Genomic DNA, 17,335 nt, shown 5'->3' on the forward strand with positions numbered 1-17,335 from the left:
AGCTTTGCAATTTTAAGAGTGCTGCATCCCTCTGCAAGATATCTCACTATTTTTGACTTTTCTGAGCCTGTCAAGTCCTTCTTTTGACCCATTTTGCCAAAGGAAAGGAAGTTGCCTAATAATTATGCACACCTGATATAGGGTGTTGATGTCATTAGACCACACCCTTTCTCATTACAGAGATGCACATCACCTAATATGCTTAATTGGTAGTAGGCTTTCGAGCCTATACAGCTTGGAGTAAGACAACATGCATAAAGAGGATGATGTGGTCAAAATACTCATTTGCCTAATAATTCTGCACTCCCTGTATATGTGTGTGTGTGTGTGTGTATGTATATATATATATATATATATATATATATATATGTACAGGGATCATCGAACAATCAAGCGTTTCATTCAAAATAGTCAACAGGGTCACAAGAAGCGTGTGGAAAATCAAAGGCGCAAAATAACTGCCCATGAACTGAGAAAAGTCAAGCGTGCAGCTGCAAAGATGCCACTTGCCACCAGTTTGGCCATATTTCAGAGCTGCAACATCACTGGAGTGCCCAAAAGCACAAGGTGTGCAATACTCAGAGACATGGCCAAGGTAAGAAAGGCTGAAAGACGACCACCACTGAACAAGACACACAAGCTGAAACGTCAAGACTGGGCCAAGAAATATCTCAAGACTGATTTTTCTAAGGTTTTATGGACTGATGAAATGAGAGTGAGTCTTGATGGGCCAGATGGATGGGCCCGTGGCTGGATTGGTAAAGGGCAGAGAGCTCCAGTCCAACTCAGACGCCAGCAAGGTGGAGGTGGAGTACTGGTTTGGGCTGGTATCATCAAAGATGAGCTTGTGGGGCCTTTTCGGGTTGAGGATGGAGTCAAGCTCAACTCCCAGTCCTACTGCCAGTTTCTGGAAGACACCTTTTTCAAGCAGTGGTACAGGAAGAAGTCTGCATCCTTCAAGAAAAACATGATTTTCATGCAGGACAATGCTCCATCACACGAGTCCAAGTACTCCACAGCGTGGCTGGCAAGAAAGGGTATAAAAGAAGAAAATCTAATGACATGGCCTCCTTGTTCACCTGATCTGAACCCCATTGAGAACCTGTGGTCCATCATCAAATGTGAGATTTACAAGGAGGGAAAACAGTACACCTCTCTGAACAGTGTCTGGGAGGCTGTGGTTGCAGCTGCACGCAATGTTGATGGTGAACAGATCAAAACACTGACAGAATCCATGGATGGCAGGCTTTTGAGTGTCCTTGCAAAGAAAGGTGGCTATATTGGTCACTGATTTGTTTTTGTTTTGTTTTTGAATGTCAGAAATGTATATTTATTTATTTTTACCAGTGAAACCAATATAACATCTCAACATTCACAATTGAAATGGGTATATATTTGTTTTTTGTTAAGTTGCCTAATAATTATGCACAGTAATAGTCACCTGCACACACAGATATCCCCCTAAAATAGCTAAAACTAAAACAAACTAAAAACTACTTCCAAAACTATTCAGCTTTGATATTAATGAGTTTTTTGGGTTCATTGAGAACATGGTTGTTGTTCAATAATAAAATTAATCCTCAAAAATACAACTTGCCTAATAATTCTGCACTCCATATATATATATATATATATATATATATATATATATATATATATATATATATATATATATATATATATATATATATATATATATATATATATATATATATATATATATATATATATATATATACACACACACACACCCACGTGTGTGTGTATATATGTTAGTGTATGTATGTGTTTATGTCCCATTTAAGCAGTGATTATTTTAAAGAATTGAAGTCTTCCTGTTAGCTCAGATCAAGACAAACAATCAACAATATTTTGTAAATGTTGATGCTGTAAAATTAAACAGAATTATTTGTTATCAAGGGCATCATATAGAGCAGATTTAGTATGACTATTTAAAGGCAGCCTTGGATGAATATTTATAAATGGAATCAGGAGGAAGTGTAGGCCTCTTCATTTCCAGACCAGCAGTTGAGAAGAAACTCCCGCCCACCCTGCCTGTATATCATGTATAGGGTTTGTAACGGAACCTACTGTCACTGGGGCCTCTGGACGGGACTATGGACTAGCCTCCTGCACACTATTTATAAAAATAAAAAGAGAGAGAACAGCACTCCTTGAGATAGAACAGAAAGCTGGAATAACTTCCATGCATGTTCATTTTTATTGTAACTCCTCAGGGTTCACGTTCTTTTTGCATATTATGCCCCTTCACAGAGAAAAAATATCCTGAAGCATATCAGTCTGACCCTGCCCACTGACAGTCCAGCGCCAAAATACCAGGCTATTCTTCTCTGAACAAGGGAAGCAACAACCCCATCCTGCACACTATTTGCCCAGTCGGGCCCGGAAGGGAGCCGGGACTGGAGACCCTCTTACTGGCCGGGGGTGTGATTACTGGGGGAGATATGGCAAGGCAGTACCCAGAACAGTGGTGTGTCTGCTGGAAAATTGTGCTGGACAAACCAGGCAGAAGCACCCTTCCCATCTGGGGTTATGGAAATCCTTCTGGGTATATTTTAAATCTTCTGGCTGGTCGTCTGGAGCTACATAATGCAGCATTTGCCCATGTTGCACCAGGAACATTGAGCTGGATCTACGGTGGGACAATTAGTAATTACCAGTGTAATGCACTTTATGTAGCTGGGGCTGTTGAACGGTTTCTGGGCATCTTGGTGGGCACGTCCAGGCTAATCAAGACTTACTGTGTACATGTTTCCCAGCACATAGACAAGGGAGACAGGGTGGGGGATTCCTGTAACTAGTTATAAGACTTGGCTAGTGCCCATGCTGATAATTAGATTAATGTTCAAAGGTTGTCATGTTTCTACTGGTTATACATCTTATCTGATCTATGCTGATATTCCAGGAGGGGACTGTTCTCCTGAAGGGGGGGGGGCGGTCAGGTGTGTGCTTTTGTTTTTAGTAATGGTTATTCTTTTGGTTTTACCTCAACCTGAGTTCTGTCTATTGTTTGGGGTAAAGGGCTGGTGTCAACCTTTCTGTTTGCTGGAGGGGGTTTGGAGGGCAAGAGGCATCTTTTGGTGGTACCAGGCCAGTCTGTCACAGGGTTGTTTAATGCGTCATCGGTTGGTGGACTGCTTTCCTTTTAAAATGTTGGATATTGAATGGGGTACACCTCCTGACAGCTTTTCCGAACAGATTTAATGAATAGAGCGCAAGCACTATGGGGTTGTTTTTCAATTACTTGTCATTTTTTATGTTAGTAACAGAGTAGATGATGTTTTAAAAAAAAGACCATCGAGTTCAACCTATAAAACTCAATATACTTACAAAAAAGCTCCAGTTGAGCTAATCGCATTAAAAGGTGACCCATTTAACACAAGCATTCATACCTCTGAATTTCTGTTTCTGGCCTCTCTTTATATGGGTCTTGAATATATTTACATAAAGTAAAAACAGACCCAGTTTGGCTAACCTCTCCTCCTAGCTTAAATTCTCCATTCCCCTTATTAGCTTTGTGGCCCTTCTCATGAACTTTTTCTAGGTCTACAATGTCTTTTTTTTTTTTTTTAAATGGTCCCAGAACTGCAACTCCATACTCTAGGTCTTACCAGGGATTTAATAGTGATAGAATTGTGCTTTCCTTTCTTGCATTAAAGGGACAGTCAACACCAGAATTGTTGTTGTTTTAAAACATAATCCCTGAATTACCCATTCCCCAGTTTTGCATAACCAATACAGTTATAATAATACCACAATTTACCCTCTGTAATTACCTTGTATCCAAGCCTCTGAAGACTGCCCCCTGATTTCAGTTATTTTACAGAGTTGCATTTTAGCCAATCAGTACTCACTCCTACGGTAAATTCACGTGCATGAGCTCAATGTTATCTATATGAAACACATGAACTAACACCCTCTAGTGGTGAAAAACTGTCAAAATGCATTTAGATTAGAGGTAGCCTTCAAGGTCTAAGAAATTAGCTTTCAACTAAGAATACAAAGTGAACAAAGCAAAATTGGTGATAAAAGTAAATTGGAAAGTTGTTTAAAATTACATGCCCTATTTGAATCATGAGGTTTTTTTTTTTTTTTTTTTTTTTTTACTTTACTGTCCCTTTTAATACCTCCCTTTTAATACGTGCTAGTATCGTATTAGCCTTAGAAGTCACTACCCTGCATTGTGCACCCATTTTTAGCTTGTTATCTATTACTACTCCCAAATCCCTTTTCCTCCTCTGTTTGGCCTAAGTCTAGTCCCACTGGTTTTCAAACCTGTCCCTCAGGCTTCCCCTAGCAGGCCACATTTTGTAGATATCTGAACTGGAGCACAGGTGAAATAATCAGCTGATTAGTTAACATGGCTATTTTTCCTTCTCTAATCCAGGGTAATCCAGAAAACAGGGCCATTTGGGGAGGCCTGAGGACAGGTTTGAAACCAGTGGTCTAGTTCCATGTTAAATAATACAGTGCCTGCTTATTTTTTACTTAGAAAATGTAGGAACCCTTGCATTTTCCCGTATTAAATCTCATTTTCCATTTACAGACATCCCAACCTGCAAAAACCCATTTCAGGGAGGTGGCTTCTCCCACTACTGCGCCGCCACCCCCCCCCCCCCACCAGTTATATATTGGACACCTTGAAACCCTAAATAAGGTAGAGACTTATCATTGAAGTAGCTTCCCACTAAAGTCACATTAAAAAAAAAGTGCTTTATTGCACAACCACATACAACAAACCTATTTTCTCCAGTGACCGTTACCCTTGTTGAATGCTTAAATATTTTAAAATACAAAGTTTAATTATGGGTAGTAAATAAGGTAGTATTTGTTTTTTATTTTTTTAGAATAAGTGGGGGGCGTTTTGGTTACTGATGCATGCTTTGAGGGTTCTATAACGTCCCAGCAACTAACAGCATTCCTTAAAGAAACACTTTTCCGGATTTGGGCCACATTGGATCATAGTACTTGGAGTTTGAGGGAGATTGCATTCCATTTGCTGGCATCAGGGAGACTCCCTGAACTTCAGGGAGAGTTGGGATATCTGCATTTATTTGCCCATACTTCTAATTTTTGTAGATCCCCTTGTAACGCAAGTTTATTCCGCTCTGACCTAATGACCTTACACAACTTTGTATCCTCTGCAAAAATAGAGATGTTGCTATTTAATCCTTGCATCAAGTCATGAATAAAAATATTATAATAGTGTCAATTATATTGTTGTTTACATGTTTTATAATCTGCTTTATAGCCCAATTATTGGTGTGTGTATTGTTTTATGGGAAATGTAAAGCCTAATTATGGTGTCGAGATTAATTACATGCATATTTTGTTAGTCACGCCTGCATTGCAGTAAATGATCTGCTTAGTGTTTCACTTCTCTATAAAACTGTGTCACTGTGCCTGTGTTCCAAGATGACCTCGCCATATCATACAATAATAATCAGCCTCATCTTCAGGTTGTACCCCAGAGATCACCAACTCCCAGAGGTTTCTGGGGTGGTCGGCAGTAACAGAGAATTTTGAAGGACTCCCAGCACCTCGGCCTTGGTCATTTCTATTGTAAAAGTGGTACAGAAAGAGAGGAGCAGAGCCAGGTTTCTGCTGGCAGAACCTAATTCTAAAAATGTTGCTTTTGTATCCATACGACAAGGTACACTGCAGTCTGACTGTACTCCCTGATGACACAGAGACTGAGGGTGGCTGAGTCAGCTGCTGAGCACTGGTACCTGTAAAGGAAAACATACAGTATATTAATTGCCAAATACAGCTTCTTAAGACAAGAAATATTTGTGCATACTGGAAACAGATATTTTTCTTAACACATAGATTCTCTTACATGAATAGAGGCAGCTGAAAACCACTATAGTAGCACAGAACATGATGTAAACTAGGATGACTAGTCAAGGTAGCAGACTAAAATATCCCCTCCAGTGCTCTTATATATAGCATGTATGCAAATTATTTCTTATATTAGATTTTTTATTTGTGTATAGACGTAACATGAGGGGAATTATCCTCTTCAGTTCTCATATTCAAGTGTTCATTTTTTCAGCACTGCCAACAAAGTGAAGTAGATTACTGAAGTGTGGTTGTACTACAACAATGTGCTGGTGATTTTAACTGTTTTATTATATTATTGATAGCTATTTAATTGTTTTTTTAAGCTTGGAATCGCTTATCTTGTATCAGTCTTTTGACTAATAAGTGTTGAAGCTGACACTTTTTTTTTCTCTAAGTATTTTCCATTTAGTGTCAATCTCGTATTAAACATTCTGCACTATTATGGTTCCTTCTTTTTGAAGTGTTTGTTCCAGAAGATCCTGAAGGAAACAGATTATCCATTCATTATACATACCCTGTAGAGCTCTCCTACACCATTTCAGAAAACTAGTAACGTTGTAGGCTATATATACCGTCATTGTCACGAGATTGTGAATTGTGAGATATAACTGTTAATTCTATCTGTAGCATTGTTTTATTTAGTGATTGATAATTTACTTGTGCACAGGAAGATCATATTATGTATTAAACTGTCAACGTCTGACTATAAAAGTTATGCGTTAAAGACATCTTTTTATTTCATGATTACCTAGAGATTATAGTGATGAACTCTATGGTAAACAGTTGATAAATATCTGCATAAATATTTTAACAAGTCTAACATTTATGACATATTGGGCTAGATCACAAGTGAAGTGCAAAAATATTACTAATATTGACCTAGATTACAAGTGGAACACTACTGATAGAGCAGATTGCACTATCAGTATTGCTGGCCAATGCTCAGAATAGAGCACAATCTTGTATTACAAGTCCATGGTAAAAAAGAATTACCAGAGAATGTTTAGCACAACTGATATCTCTTTAGCTCACCCTATACTTTCAAAGATTAGTGTGGCCGTGTTCGCATTGCTCAAGTACTGCTTCTTGGGTTTATGGGTAATAGCCCTGTGGGTTCTGGCAGGAGGATGCAAGTTTTCATGCTAGTGTGCCTGGCTAGTGAAATGTTTCAAATAGCAACCCAAAAATCATCTAAGTTTGCAAACTTTATTCTATTATATTTATTGAAAGCAGGTCATCTCTTCAACCTAAGACCATCCACTGCTTAGCCATAGCTCAAAGTTTTTTTAAAAAAATAATGGGTACTAACCCTGTCAAAGTGTACACAAGCAGTCTGCCGTGGCCTAGTGGTTAGCGTTGCAGTAATGAAAGCAGAAGGTTTTGTGTGCAAAGCCAGAGTTCGAATCCTTCTTCACGTAGATGCTGCATCTTCTGTTCAAGCCCAAATAGCAAAGGCATTTCTTTATTATTGAACAATCTTCTACATTTTAAAAATGGGTACTAACCCTGACAAATCCTTCGTAAGCAGTCTGCCGTGGTCTAGTGGTTAGTGTTGCAGTATTGGAAGCAGATGGTTCTCTCTAAAACTCTAAAGTTTGTAAATCAATAGACACTGGTCATGTCAGTGAGCTGTAAAGCAGGTCGTTGTGGTCTAGTGGCTATCTGTGCAGACTTGGAAGCATAAGGTTGAGAGTTCAAATCCATCTTAGGGTGGGTACTGCATCTTCTCTTCAATCACAACTAGCAAAGTCATCTCTTTATTACTGAACAATCTTCTACATTTTAAAAATGGGTACTAACCCTGACAAATCCTTCGTAAGCAGTCTGCCGTGGTCTAGTCGTCAGTGTTGCAGTATTGGAAGCAGATGGTTCTCTGTTCAAAGTCAGCAGCATTGGAAGCGCAATGTTGAGAGTTTGAATCCATCTTTGGGTGGGTACTGCATCTGCTCTTCAATCACAACTAGCAAAGTTATCTCTTTATTACTGAACAATCTTCTACGTTCTAAAAATAATGGATACTAACCTGACAGTGCCTTTGCAAGATGTATGCCGTGGCCTAGTGGTTAGCGTTGCAGTATTGGAAGAAAAAGGTTCTGTGTTCAAAGCCAGAGTTCGAATCCTTCTTCAGGTTGTTGCTGCATCTTCTGTTCAAGCACATATAGCACAGTCATCTCTTTATTACCAAACAATCTTCTAAGTTTTAAGAATTAATTTTCTTAAGTTTGTAAATCAATAGACGCTGGTCATGTCAGTGGGTTGTAAAGCAGGTAATTGTGCCCCAGGACGCACACTTGCTTTTAAGGCTTACACAGCATCCTAGCTTCGCCGCCCCAAGACAATTTTCATGCTTTAATAAAAACTATCTCATTGATAGGCCCTACACTCCTTTCCTTTGTCTTGTGGCGAGAGAGACACACACATCTTTCCCCACACTCCCCTTCCACACCTCTACGTTACAAAGCCTATTCCGCATATGCCAGCAGGTCCCTTCTGATATGACACTTTACACTCCTCCCCACTTCCATATTGCAGGTCCTCCGTAACAATCATAGTACTCACCTTTAGATCTTGCACCCCCTTCTAATTATCCTGTGATCCATCGTATACATTTCCTTACACATTCATAGCGCTAGATGTGGAGAGAAAAAAAACCCCATCATCTTTCAAGATCCAAGCTATCCAGCCCTTCTTTAAAACAAATTGTTACCATCTGGTCTTCCATCACCGATATCACTCCCACTGCTCCAATCTGTACCCCACCCCTCGGGGACCACATCCTATTTTTCACAACCAAACCCCTCCATTTCCAATAAGACTCATCCTCAAGATACACATCTTGATCCCCGTCAAAAAAAAGAACCACATCCAGTTTTTCCCAAACAGACCATTCTCTATCCTAGATCTCACTCTCATGACCGCCTCCTATGCTACCCACAACCTGGCTCCTCCCATCTGGGTGGTCTTATACCAGCTAATCCCTTTCCAGGCACCACCCTGCTATCTTATTTCTCCCAATCAGGCACACCCCTTCCTTCATTCCCTACAAGGTCACTCCCCTATATCTCACAACCTGGCTCCTCCCACCTAATCCCTTCCTATCCAGACACTCCCCCTATCCTATCTTTCCCAATAAGGCACCTCCCCGATCTTACTTCTCCTGATCAGTCCCATCCCCTATGGCTTTTGTTTCCCAACCACACCCACGATCCTATATCTCACTCTCTTGAGCCCTCCCTATTATCCCCACAAACTTGCTCCTCCCCTCTTATTTTTCCCAAGCTAGTTCTTTCCCACCCATTTCTTCCCACTTAGGACCCTCCCCTATATCTGTCCCCAACAGACCACTCCCGCATCTTGTTTCTCCCTCTTACACCCTTGCCTATGCTATTTTTTCCCCAACCGGGCCCCTCCCACCTATGCTATCGTCACCACTGGGCTCCACCCCAATGCTGTCCTATTTTTCCCAACTAGGTCCCAGCACACCCTAGCCTATTTGTCCCCATCCTGGCCTGCCCCTTATATTTCTCCTATTTTTGCACAACCAAGTCCCTCCCATCATTCCCAATCTGACCACTCCCTTAACACAACACACATCCACCCACTCACTCAACACATCCACCCACTCACTCAATCCCATATTCCCAAACAAGCACCTCTAACCTCTCATTAACCATACACTTACAAGTGCAATCCCAGGGCGGGTGAACTTACGACCACTACGGCAACTATGCCTTGAAACTGGTGGCTGAAGGCTGGAATCAAACCGGTGACCTTGCGGTTCCGAAGCCATGAGCTTACCACTGTTCCACAGCGGTTTTCTGTTTCTACCCCCTGTGAGTTGGCTTGTGTGGTGATGACATAAAAATACTAGGTATTAATAGGCTGCAGGAAGCCATTGTGGCTTAGCAGGCAAAAACGTTTATAAAATAATGGACACTGGTCATGTCAGTGTGCTGTCATACCGGCAGTTGTGGTCTAGTGGCTATGTGCGCCTCCTTGGAAGCGTAAGGTTGAGAGTTTGAATCCATCTTCAGCTGGGTCCTGCATCTTCTCTTTAAGCGCGACTAGCAAAGTCATCTCTTTATTACTGAACAATCTTCTATGTATTAAAAATAATGGGTACTAACCCTGTCAAAGCACTCACAAGCAGTCTGCTGTGGTCTAGTGGCTAGCATTGGAGGTTTGGAATCGCAAGGTTGAGGGTTCAAATCCTTCTTCGGTTGGTGCTGCATCTTCTCTTCAAGTATTACTAGCAAAGTCATCTCTTTATTACTGAACAATCTTTTAAGTTTTAAAAATTTCAAGAATTACTTTTCTAAAGTTGGAAACATAATGGACACTGGTCATGTCAGAGTTCAGTCCAGCAAGCTGTTCTGGTCTAGTGGCTATCTGCACAGCCTTTGAAGCACAAGGTTGAGAGTTCGAATCCCTCTTTGGGTGGGTGCTTTTTCTCTTCAAGCACAACTATTAAAGTTATCTCTTTATTACTGAACAATCTTCTAAGTTTGAAAAATAATGTGTACTAACCCTGTCAAAAACTACAACAGTATTCTGCCATGGCCTAGTGGTTAGTGGTGCAGTATTGGAAGCGAAAGGTTCTGTGTTCAAAGCCAGCTGCGGATGGCTGCTTGCTTGGCGGCGGCACCACTAGCCTTTCAAAGCTTTGACATTTTTCTTTCGCTTTTTTTTTTTCTCTTCCATGAAGCAAGCTATGTCTTTACAAGTGATCTCTTTGCTACTTATAAACTGTTTCAAGGATTAGTTGTATAACATTTGGAAAATAAAGGGTAGTGGCTTTGGGGGTGAGTGTTGAGCTGTTGGGGGCTTCCTCTTGCATCGAGTAAAAATGCACAAGTGGCGACCTAAAGCTCGATTTTTGTTTTGTAAATTTTAGCAAGAGAACAAAGAATACTAGGAGAACAAAGCAAATTAGATAATACAAGTACATTGGAAAGTGGTTTAAAGGAACATGAAGCCCAATGGTATTATTAGTCCACGATTCTAATAGGGAATACAATTTTAAACAACATTCCAATGAACGCCAATGATTTAATTTACTTCATTCTTCAGATATCCTTTGTTGAAGAAATAGCAATGCACATGGGTGACCCAATTACATGAGGCATCTATGTGCAGCTATCAAGCAGCAGCATCTACCAAGCCTATTTAGATAAGCGTTTCAACAAAGGATATCAAGAGAATGAAGCAAACTAGGTCATAGAAGTCAATCGAAAACTTGTTTACAATTGCATGCTTTTTCTAAATCAAGACATAAAATATTTGGGCTTCCTCTCCCTTTAAAATTGCATGTTCTGTCTCAATCTTGTAAGAAACATTTTTGGGGTTTCATATCCTTTTAAAGCAAGTTCTCTCTTTACTACTTATAAACTGTTTTAAGAATGAATGTTCTAGATATCAGAAGATGATGGGTACTGGTCCTGTAAAGCCTGCCCCCGAGGAGCCCATTTTGGCCTAGAGGTCAGCTGCGCATCCACGCGAGTCATGAGCAAGTGCATGAATTGAGCCGAGGTTGATGCGTCTTCATGCTGCGTGTCCTAGTGACACTTTACAACTAGCTATCCAAAGACGAATTTTCTTTTTGCAGATTTCAGTCCATTTTATTTCCTTAAAGCACCTCATCTTTTTACTGCATTTAAATTGTTTCCTCGGGTTAATGGGTGCTGGCCCTGGGGGCTCTGGCACAGGCGGTCATTGCGGATTTGCGGTTCGCTCAGCAGGCTCCCAGGCAATAGCTGAGCTGTGGGACGGTAAGTTTTCATGCTAGTGTGTCTGGCTAGTGAAACGCTTCAAATAGCAAGCCAAAAATGCATCTAAGTTTGCAAACTTTATTCTATTTTATTTATTAAAGCAGGTCATCTCTCCAACCTAAGACCATCCACTGCTTAGCCATAGCTTAACCCCTTAACGACCAACGACGTATGGGGTACGTCCTGCAAAAAAATGCAGTTAATGACCAAGGACGTACCCCGTACGTCGTTGGTCTTTGAAAGCAGTGGAAGCGATCCTGATCACTTCCAACTGCTTTCATGTTATAGCAGTGATGCCTCGATATTGAGGCATCCTGCTATAACATTTTTAAGCCGTCCGATGAAGAGAGAGCCACCCTGTGGCCCTCTCTGCATCGGCCATCAATGGCCCTGTTCGTTGGTGGGTGGGAGCTGATCGTGGGAGGCGGGTGGGCGCCCATCGGTGGGGAAGGGGGGCGGGATCGAGTGCGCGCGTGCACGGGAGCGGGTGCGCGCGGGTGGGAACCCTACACTATGAAACACTGTAAGGTGGGAGAGAAGGGGTTGAGGGGGGGCAAATGTTTTACAAATGTTAAGGATCTGGGAGGGTGGGAGGTTGGGGGTTGAGGGGGGGCAGCTACACTACAGAAAATAATATTTTTAAAATAACATAATAATAAAATGTTCTTAAAAACATATTTGATTTCAAACTGGGTACTGGCAGACAGCTGCCAGTACCCAATATGGCGCATAATAAGGCTGAGAGGGGGGTTAGAGAGCTGTTTGGGGGGGGGGGGGTCAGGGAAGTTGGGGGCTAAGGGGGGATCCTACAGAGCAGAATTATCTTTTTTTTTTTTTTAAATCCCCAAAAAACTCTTATTTTAGTACTGGCAGACTTACTGCCAGTACTTAAGATGGAGGGGACAATTGTGGGGTGGGGGAGGGAAGAGAGCTGTTTGGGAGGGATCAGGGGGTGTGATGTGTCATGTGGGAGGTTGATACCTACACTAAAGCTAAAATTAACCCAGCAAGCTCCCTACAAGCTCCCTAATTAACCCCTTCAATGCTGGGCATTATACACGTGTGGTGCGCAACGGCATTTAGCTGCCTTCTAATTACCAAAAAGCAAAGCCAAAGCCATATATATCTGCTATTTCTGAACAAAGGGGATCCCAGAGAAGCTTTTACAACCATTTATGCCATAATTGCACAAGCTGTTTGTAAATAATTTCAGTGAGAAACCTAAAATTGTGAAAAATGTAACGCTTTATTTTTATTTGTTAGCATTTGGCGGTGAAATGGTGGCATGAAATATACCAAAATGGGCCTAGATCAATACTTTGGGTTGTCTACTACATTATACTAAAGCTAAAATTAACCCTAAAAGCTCCCTACAAGCTTCCTAATTAACCCCTTCAATGCTGGGCATAATACATGTGTGGTGCGCAGTGGCATTTTGCGGCCTTCTAAATACCAAAAAGCAATGCCAAAGCCATATATGTCTGCAATTTCTGAACAAAGGGGATCCCAGAGAATCATTTACAACCATTTGTGCCATAATTGCACAAGTTGTTTGTAAATAATTTCAGTGAGAAACCTAAAGTTTGTGAAACAATTTGTGAAAAAGTGAACAATTTTTTTTATTTGATCGCATTTGGTAGTGAAATGGTGGCATGAAATATACCAAAATGGGCCTAGATCAATACTTTGGGATGTCTTCTAAAAAAAAATATATGCATGTCAAGGGATATTCAGGGATTCCTGAAAGATATCAGTGTCCCAATGTAACTAGCGCTAATTTAAAAAAAAAGTGGTTTGGAAATAGCAAAGTGCTACTTGTATTTATTTCCCTATAACTTGCAAAAAAAGCAAAGCACATGTAAACATTGGGTATTTCTCAACTCAGGACAAAATTTAGAAACTATTTAGCATGGGTGTTTTTTGGTGGTTGTAGATGTGTAACAGATTTTGGGGGTCAAAGTTAGAAAAAGTGTGTTTTTTTCCATTTTTTCCTCATATTTTATAATTTTTTTTATAGTAAATTATAAGATATAATGAAAATAATGGTATGTTTAGAAAGTCCATTTAATGGCGAGAAAAACGTTATATAATATGTGTGGGTACAGTAAATGAATAAGAGTAAAATTACAGCTAAACACAAACACAGCAGAAATGTAAAAATAGCCTTGGTCCCAAACGGACAGACCAAATGGAAAAGTGCTGTGGTCCTTAAGGGGTTAAAGGGAAACTGAACCCAATTTTTTTTCTTTCGTGATTCAGATAGAGCATGCAATTTTAAGCAACTTTCTAATTTACTCCTATTATCAAATTTTCTTCGTTCTCTTGCTATCTTTATTTGAAAAAGAAGGCATCTAAGCTATTTGTTTGGTTCAGTACCATGGAAAGCATTTGTACAATGGTGGATAAATGTATTCACCAATCAGCAAGAACAACCCAGGTTGTTCACCAAAAATGGGCCGGCATCTAAACATACATTTTTTGCATTTCAAATAAAGATACCAAGAGAATGAAGAAAATTTGATAATAGGAGTAAATTAGAAAGTTGCTTAAAATCGCATGTTCTATCTGAAACATGAACGAAAAAAAAATGGGTTCACCCAGTTGTAGTCTAGCAGTTAGCCAGTCAGCCAATCAAGCGCTAGTCCAGAGCAAACGCTATCTCAAGCTGCCCAAGTTTAGTGCGCTGCAACACCTTCTACCATAGCCCTACTGTTTGCAATCCAAAGCCACCGTTTCCTGCTTACAAAGGTTTTTTTCTTATCTTTTTATTTTTTTTGGGACAAGTTCTTCCCTAATGCATAACAACCAGACTGCTTATTTAACTGCATTACCTCCTAGGGCCAAAGGCTGTCCTTGCTATCGTCACAAATCCATGAATACCAGACAATGAGTCTGAAGGGAGAGAAGAAAACCCAGAAAACCCACACACAACTCTAAATGTGCTCTTCCTTTATGCCTTTCTTTAAAGGGGTATGATTTCTATAATATTAGAATGAAAGGGACATCGCAGTGCAAAAATGACAAATGGGTTCAACACGTAGTACCGCTCTGGAGCTGACGAGAACTTCTGGACCTCAGCCGATACAGACGGTGCACCAATCCGCAGCTGCAGTCACGCTGCTGTGTCATGCGACTGAGGCTGCTGATTGGCTCGCCGGCTGTATCTGCTCGGGAGCAGCAGTTCTACTCTTTACCCCCGAGCGGTACTTTAACTATGTTTTTAACCCATGGGGGTTAAACACATAGGCTTGCAGGGTTGCTAGTGCGAAAATTGCATGCTCGACAATGAATCAGAGCATGCCACGTTTGCACAACAACCCCTCTTCTCAGTAGAAGCGGCAGCAGCTTTGAAGAAATCTTTAAAAAGGATATGGGGTTGTTTTTTCTTGGCTTCCTATGAAATCCTAGGAATCATTTGCTGTTGGAGAACTACAGCCTCAACATGTACCTTCTGTTCTTAACTTTTGCACACTGCTTTAGCCCATGACCGCGTAGCCGTAAACAGCATCAGCAGGGTGAAATACACCTGCCTTAAGTCTTCTTTGTGTCCCCCATACCTGCAGCACGGCCAGCAGAGACACTGACCTCACCGTGCCCCAGGTCAGACGCACACTTGCTTTTAAGGCTTACACAGCATCCTAGCTTCGCCGCCCCAAGACAATTTTCATGCTTTAATAAAAACTATCTCATTGATAGGCCCTACACTCCTTTCCTTTGTCTTGTGGAGAGATAGAGAAATGTGAACAGATGTAACAGGAGCACTGATTTTGTATCCTGTCAGAGACCTCTTCCATATTTTTTCACTTATAGCTCAGAAAAGACCAAAGCCACCTAATTCATTTAAGCCAAGAGGTTTATCTCTTATTTGAAAAGAAGATTTTGTGAAAAGTGGGAGGGACCTAAATGACTAGCCATGAGAGAGCCAATCAATATATCTATAAAACTCCACATATTTGCTTTTCATTACACTATACTCCATCACCTAAACCCTGTTGTAAAGTAAGATTTTGCAGGATATTTAATGCTTTTTACTTTTAACTACTTGGCTTATTAATAGGCCACTCACTGCTTTATTGACTAATTATGATATCCCTTAAGCATAAAAGCAATTTTTATTTTATCTTTAAAGAGACTTCATTTTTTTAGAGACATAAAGAAAATGATCTATTGGAGCCTTCAGGCTCGTCGGAAACCGCAGTTATGAAGCAGCGATCTAAAGATCGCTGCTCCATAACTTGCCCGCCTGCTCTCAGGCTGCGGACATCAATCCACCCGATTCTATACAATCTGGCTGATTGACAACTCCTGCTAGTGGCCGATTGGGGGCGGCATTGCACAACCAGTTCACCAGAACTGCTTTTGTGCATTGATAAATGCTGAGTGCGTGAGAAATATATAAGGATAGAGCACACAATTTTTGCATTAGTGACCCTAGCTTACCTACAAATATGTTAAACACATTGGTAAAGTCCAGCTAATAAGTAACATTTCCATCTGTTCTGCACTAAAAAATACTGGACAGCAAACAAGTAACCTACTACTCACGAGCTACAAACATTGTTTACATATTTTAGGTCATTTATATTGGTAAAGTTATTTGATTAATATTGTTAAATTTTAATTATAGCGTCAGCCTTGCCTACTAGCATTATATGCTACAGGATTACTGAAAATATATGAAAGCAACTATATCTACACAGCAGCGCCATCTATTGGTTTATTAACTAAATAACCCTTTATTAATGAGTTATTTCAATTTCGGATAAATAAACACTACTATAGAGAATAATTCACTTTGTTATTGTTTTTAATTAAAGCAAAGTGGGCTTTTTGAATAATTAACCCCCTAATTTTGGAAGATGACGTGATAATCATCCCCATTATGCTATGATTATGGTCAGCATTTATTAGCGCCTTGCATTAGTTAGCAGGTGTTTTCAGGAACATTACGTAGAACTATTAAAAGTCCACATCTCAGCCCCCAGCAACATGAGATTTTTATTGTACTCTGGGATTATGAAAAGGACCTTAGCACTCCAAAGTAAATACAGTTGGACAAGTAGCCTATCTTCTGATCACCTTGCCATCTTCTGATCACAATAACATCTTCTGATCTTCTGATCACCATAACAACTTCTGATCTTATCACCATAACATCTTCTGATCACCATAACATCTTCTGATCACCATAACATCTTCTGATCTTCTGATCACCATAACGTCTTCTGATCTTATCACCATAACATCTTCTGATCACCATAACATCTTCTGATCACCATAACATCTTCTGATCTTCTGATCACCATAACGTCTTCTGATCTTATCACCATAACATCTTCTGATCACCATAACATCTTCTGATCACCATAACATCTTCTGATCTTCTAATCACCATAACGTCTTCTGATCTTCTTATCAGCATAACATGTTCGGATCGTCTGATCACCATAACGTCTTCTGATCACCATAACATGTTCTGATATTCTGATCACCATAACATCTTCTGATCTTCTTATCACCATGACATCTTCTGATCTTCTTATAACCATGACAGAGTTAGCCGCATTTGGAACAACATCTCATGATTACAGTGTCCATTTTAGAACATCCTTGCTCCCTTATAGAAAAGACCCTCCTCTGTAATTTAAAACTCCATGCTCCATGCTGTAAAATATCCTCCTTCCTCCTCCATCCAATAAATC

General features: G+C 40.3%; 1 protein-coding gene across 1 annotated transcript in view; it reads right to left on the reverse strand.

Moving 5' to 3' along the window:
- The window catches only part of IGLL1 (immunoglobulin lambda like polypeptide 1), a 71,231-nt gene extending 65,314 nt beyond the window's left edge, over window positions 1-5,917 (reverse strand). The window contains exons 1-2 of the mRNA XM_053700520.1: window positions 5,861-5,917; window positions 5,442-5,750 (exon numbers count right to left, since the gene is read on the reverse strand). Coding sequence (XP_053556495.1) covers window positions 5,442-5,750; window positions 5,861-5,903 — 352 coding nt within the window. The 5' untranslated portion in view covers window positions 5,904-5,917. The remainder of the gene's footprint in view (window positions 1-5,441; window positions 5,751-5,860) is intronic.
- Between the last annotated feature and the right edge of the window lie 11,418 nt (window positions 5,918-17,335).

Source organism: Bombina bombina, chromosome 2, assembly GCF_027579735.1.
Source record: "Bombina bombina isolate aBomBom1 chromosome 2, aBomBom1.pri, whole genome shotgun sequence".
NCBI lineage: Eukaryota > Metazoa > Chordata > Amphibia > Anura > Bombinatoridae > Bombina > Bombina bombina.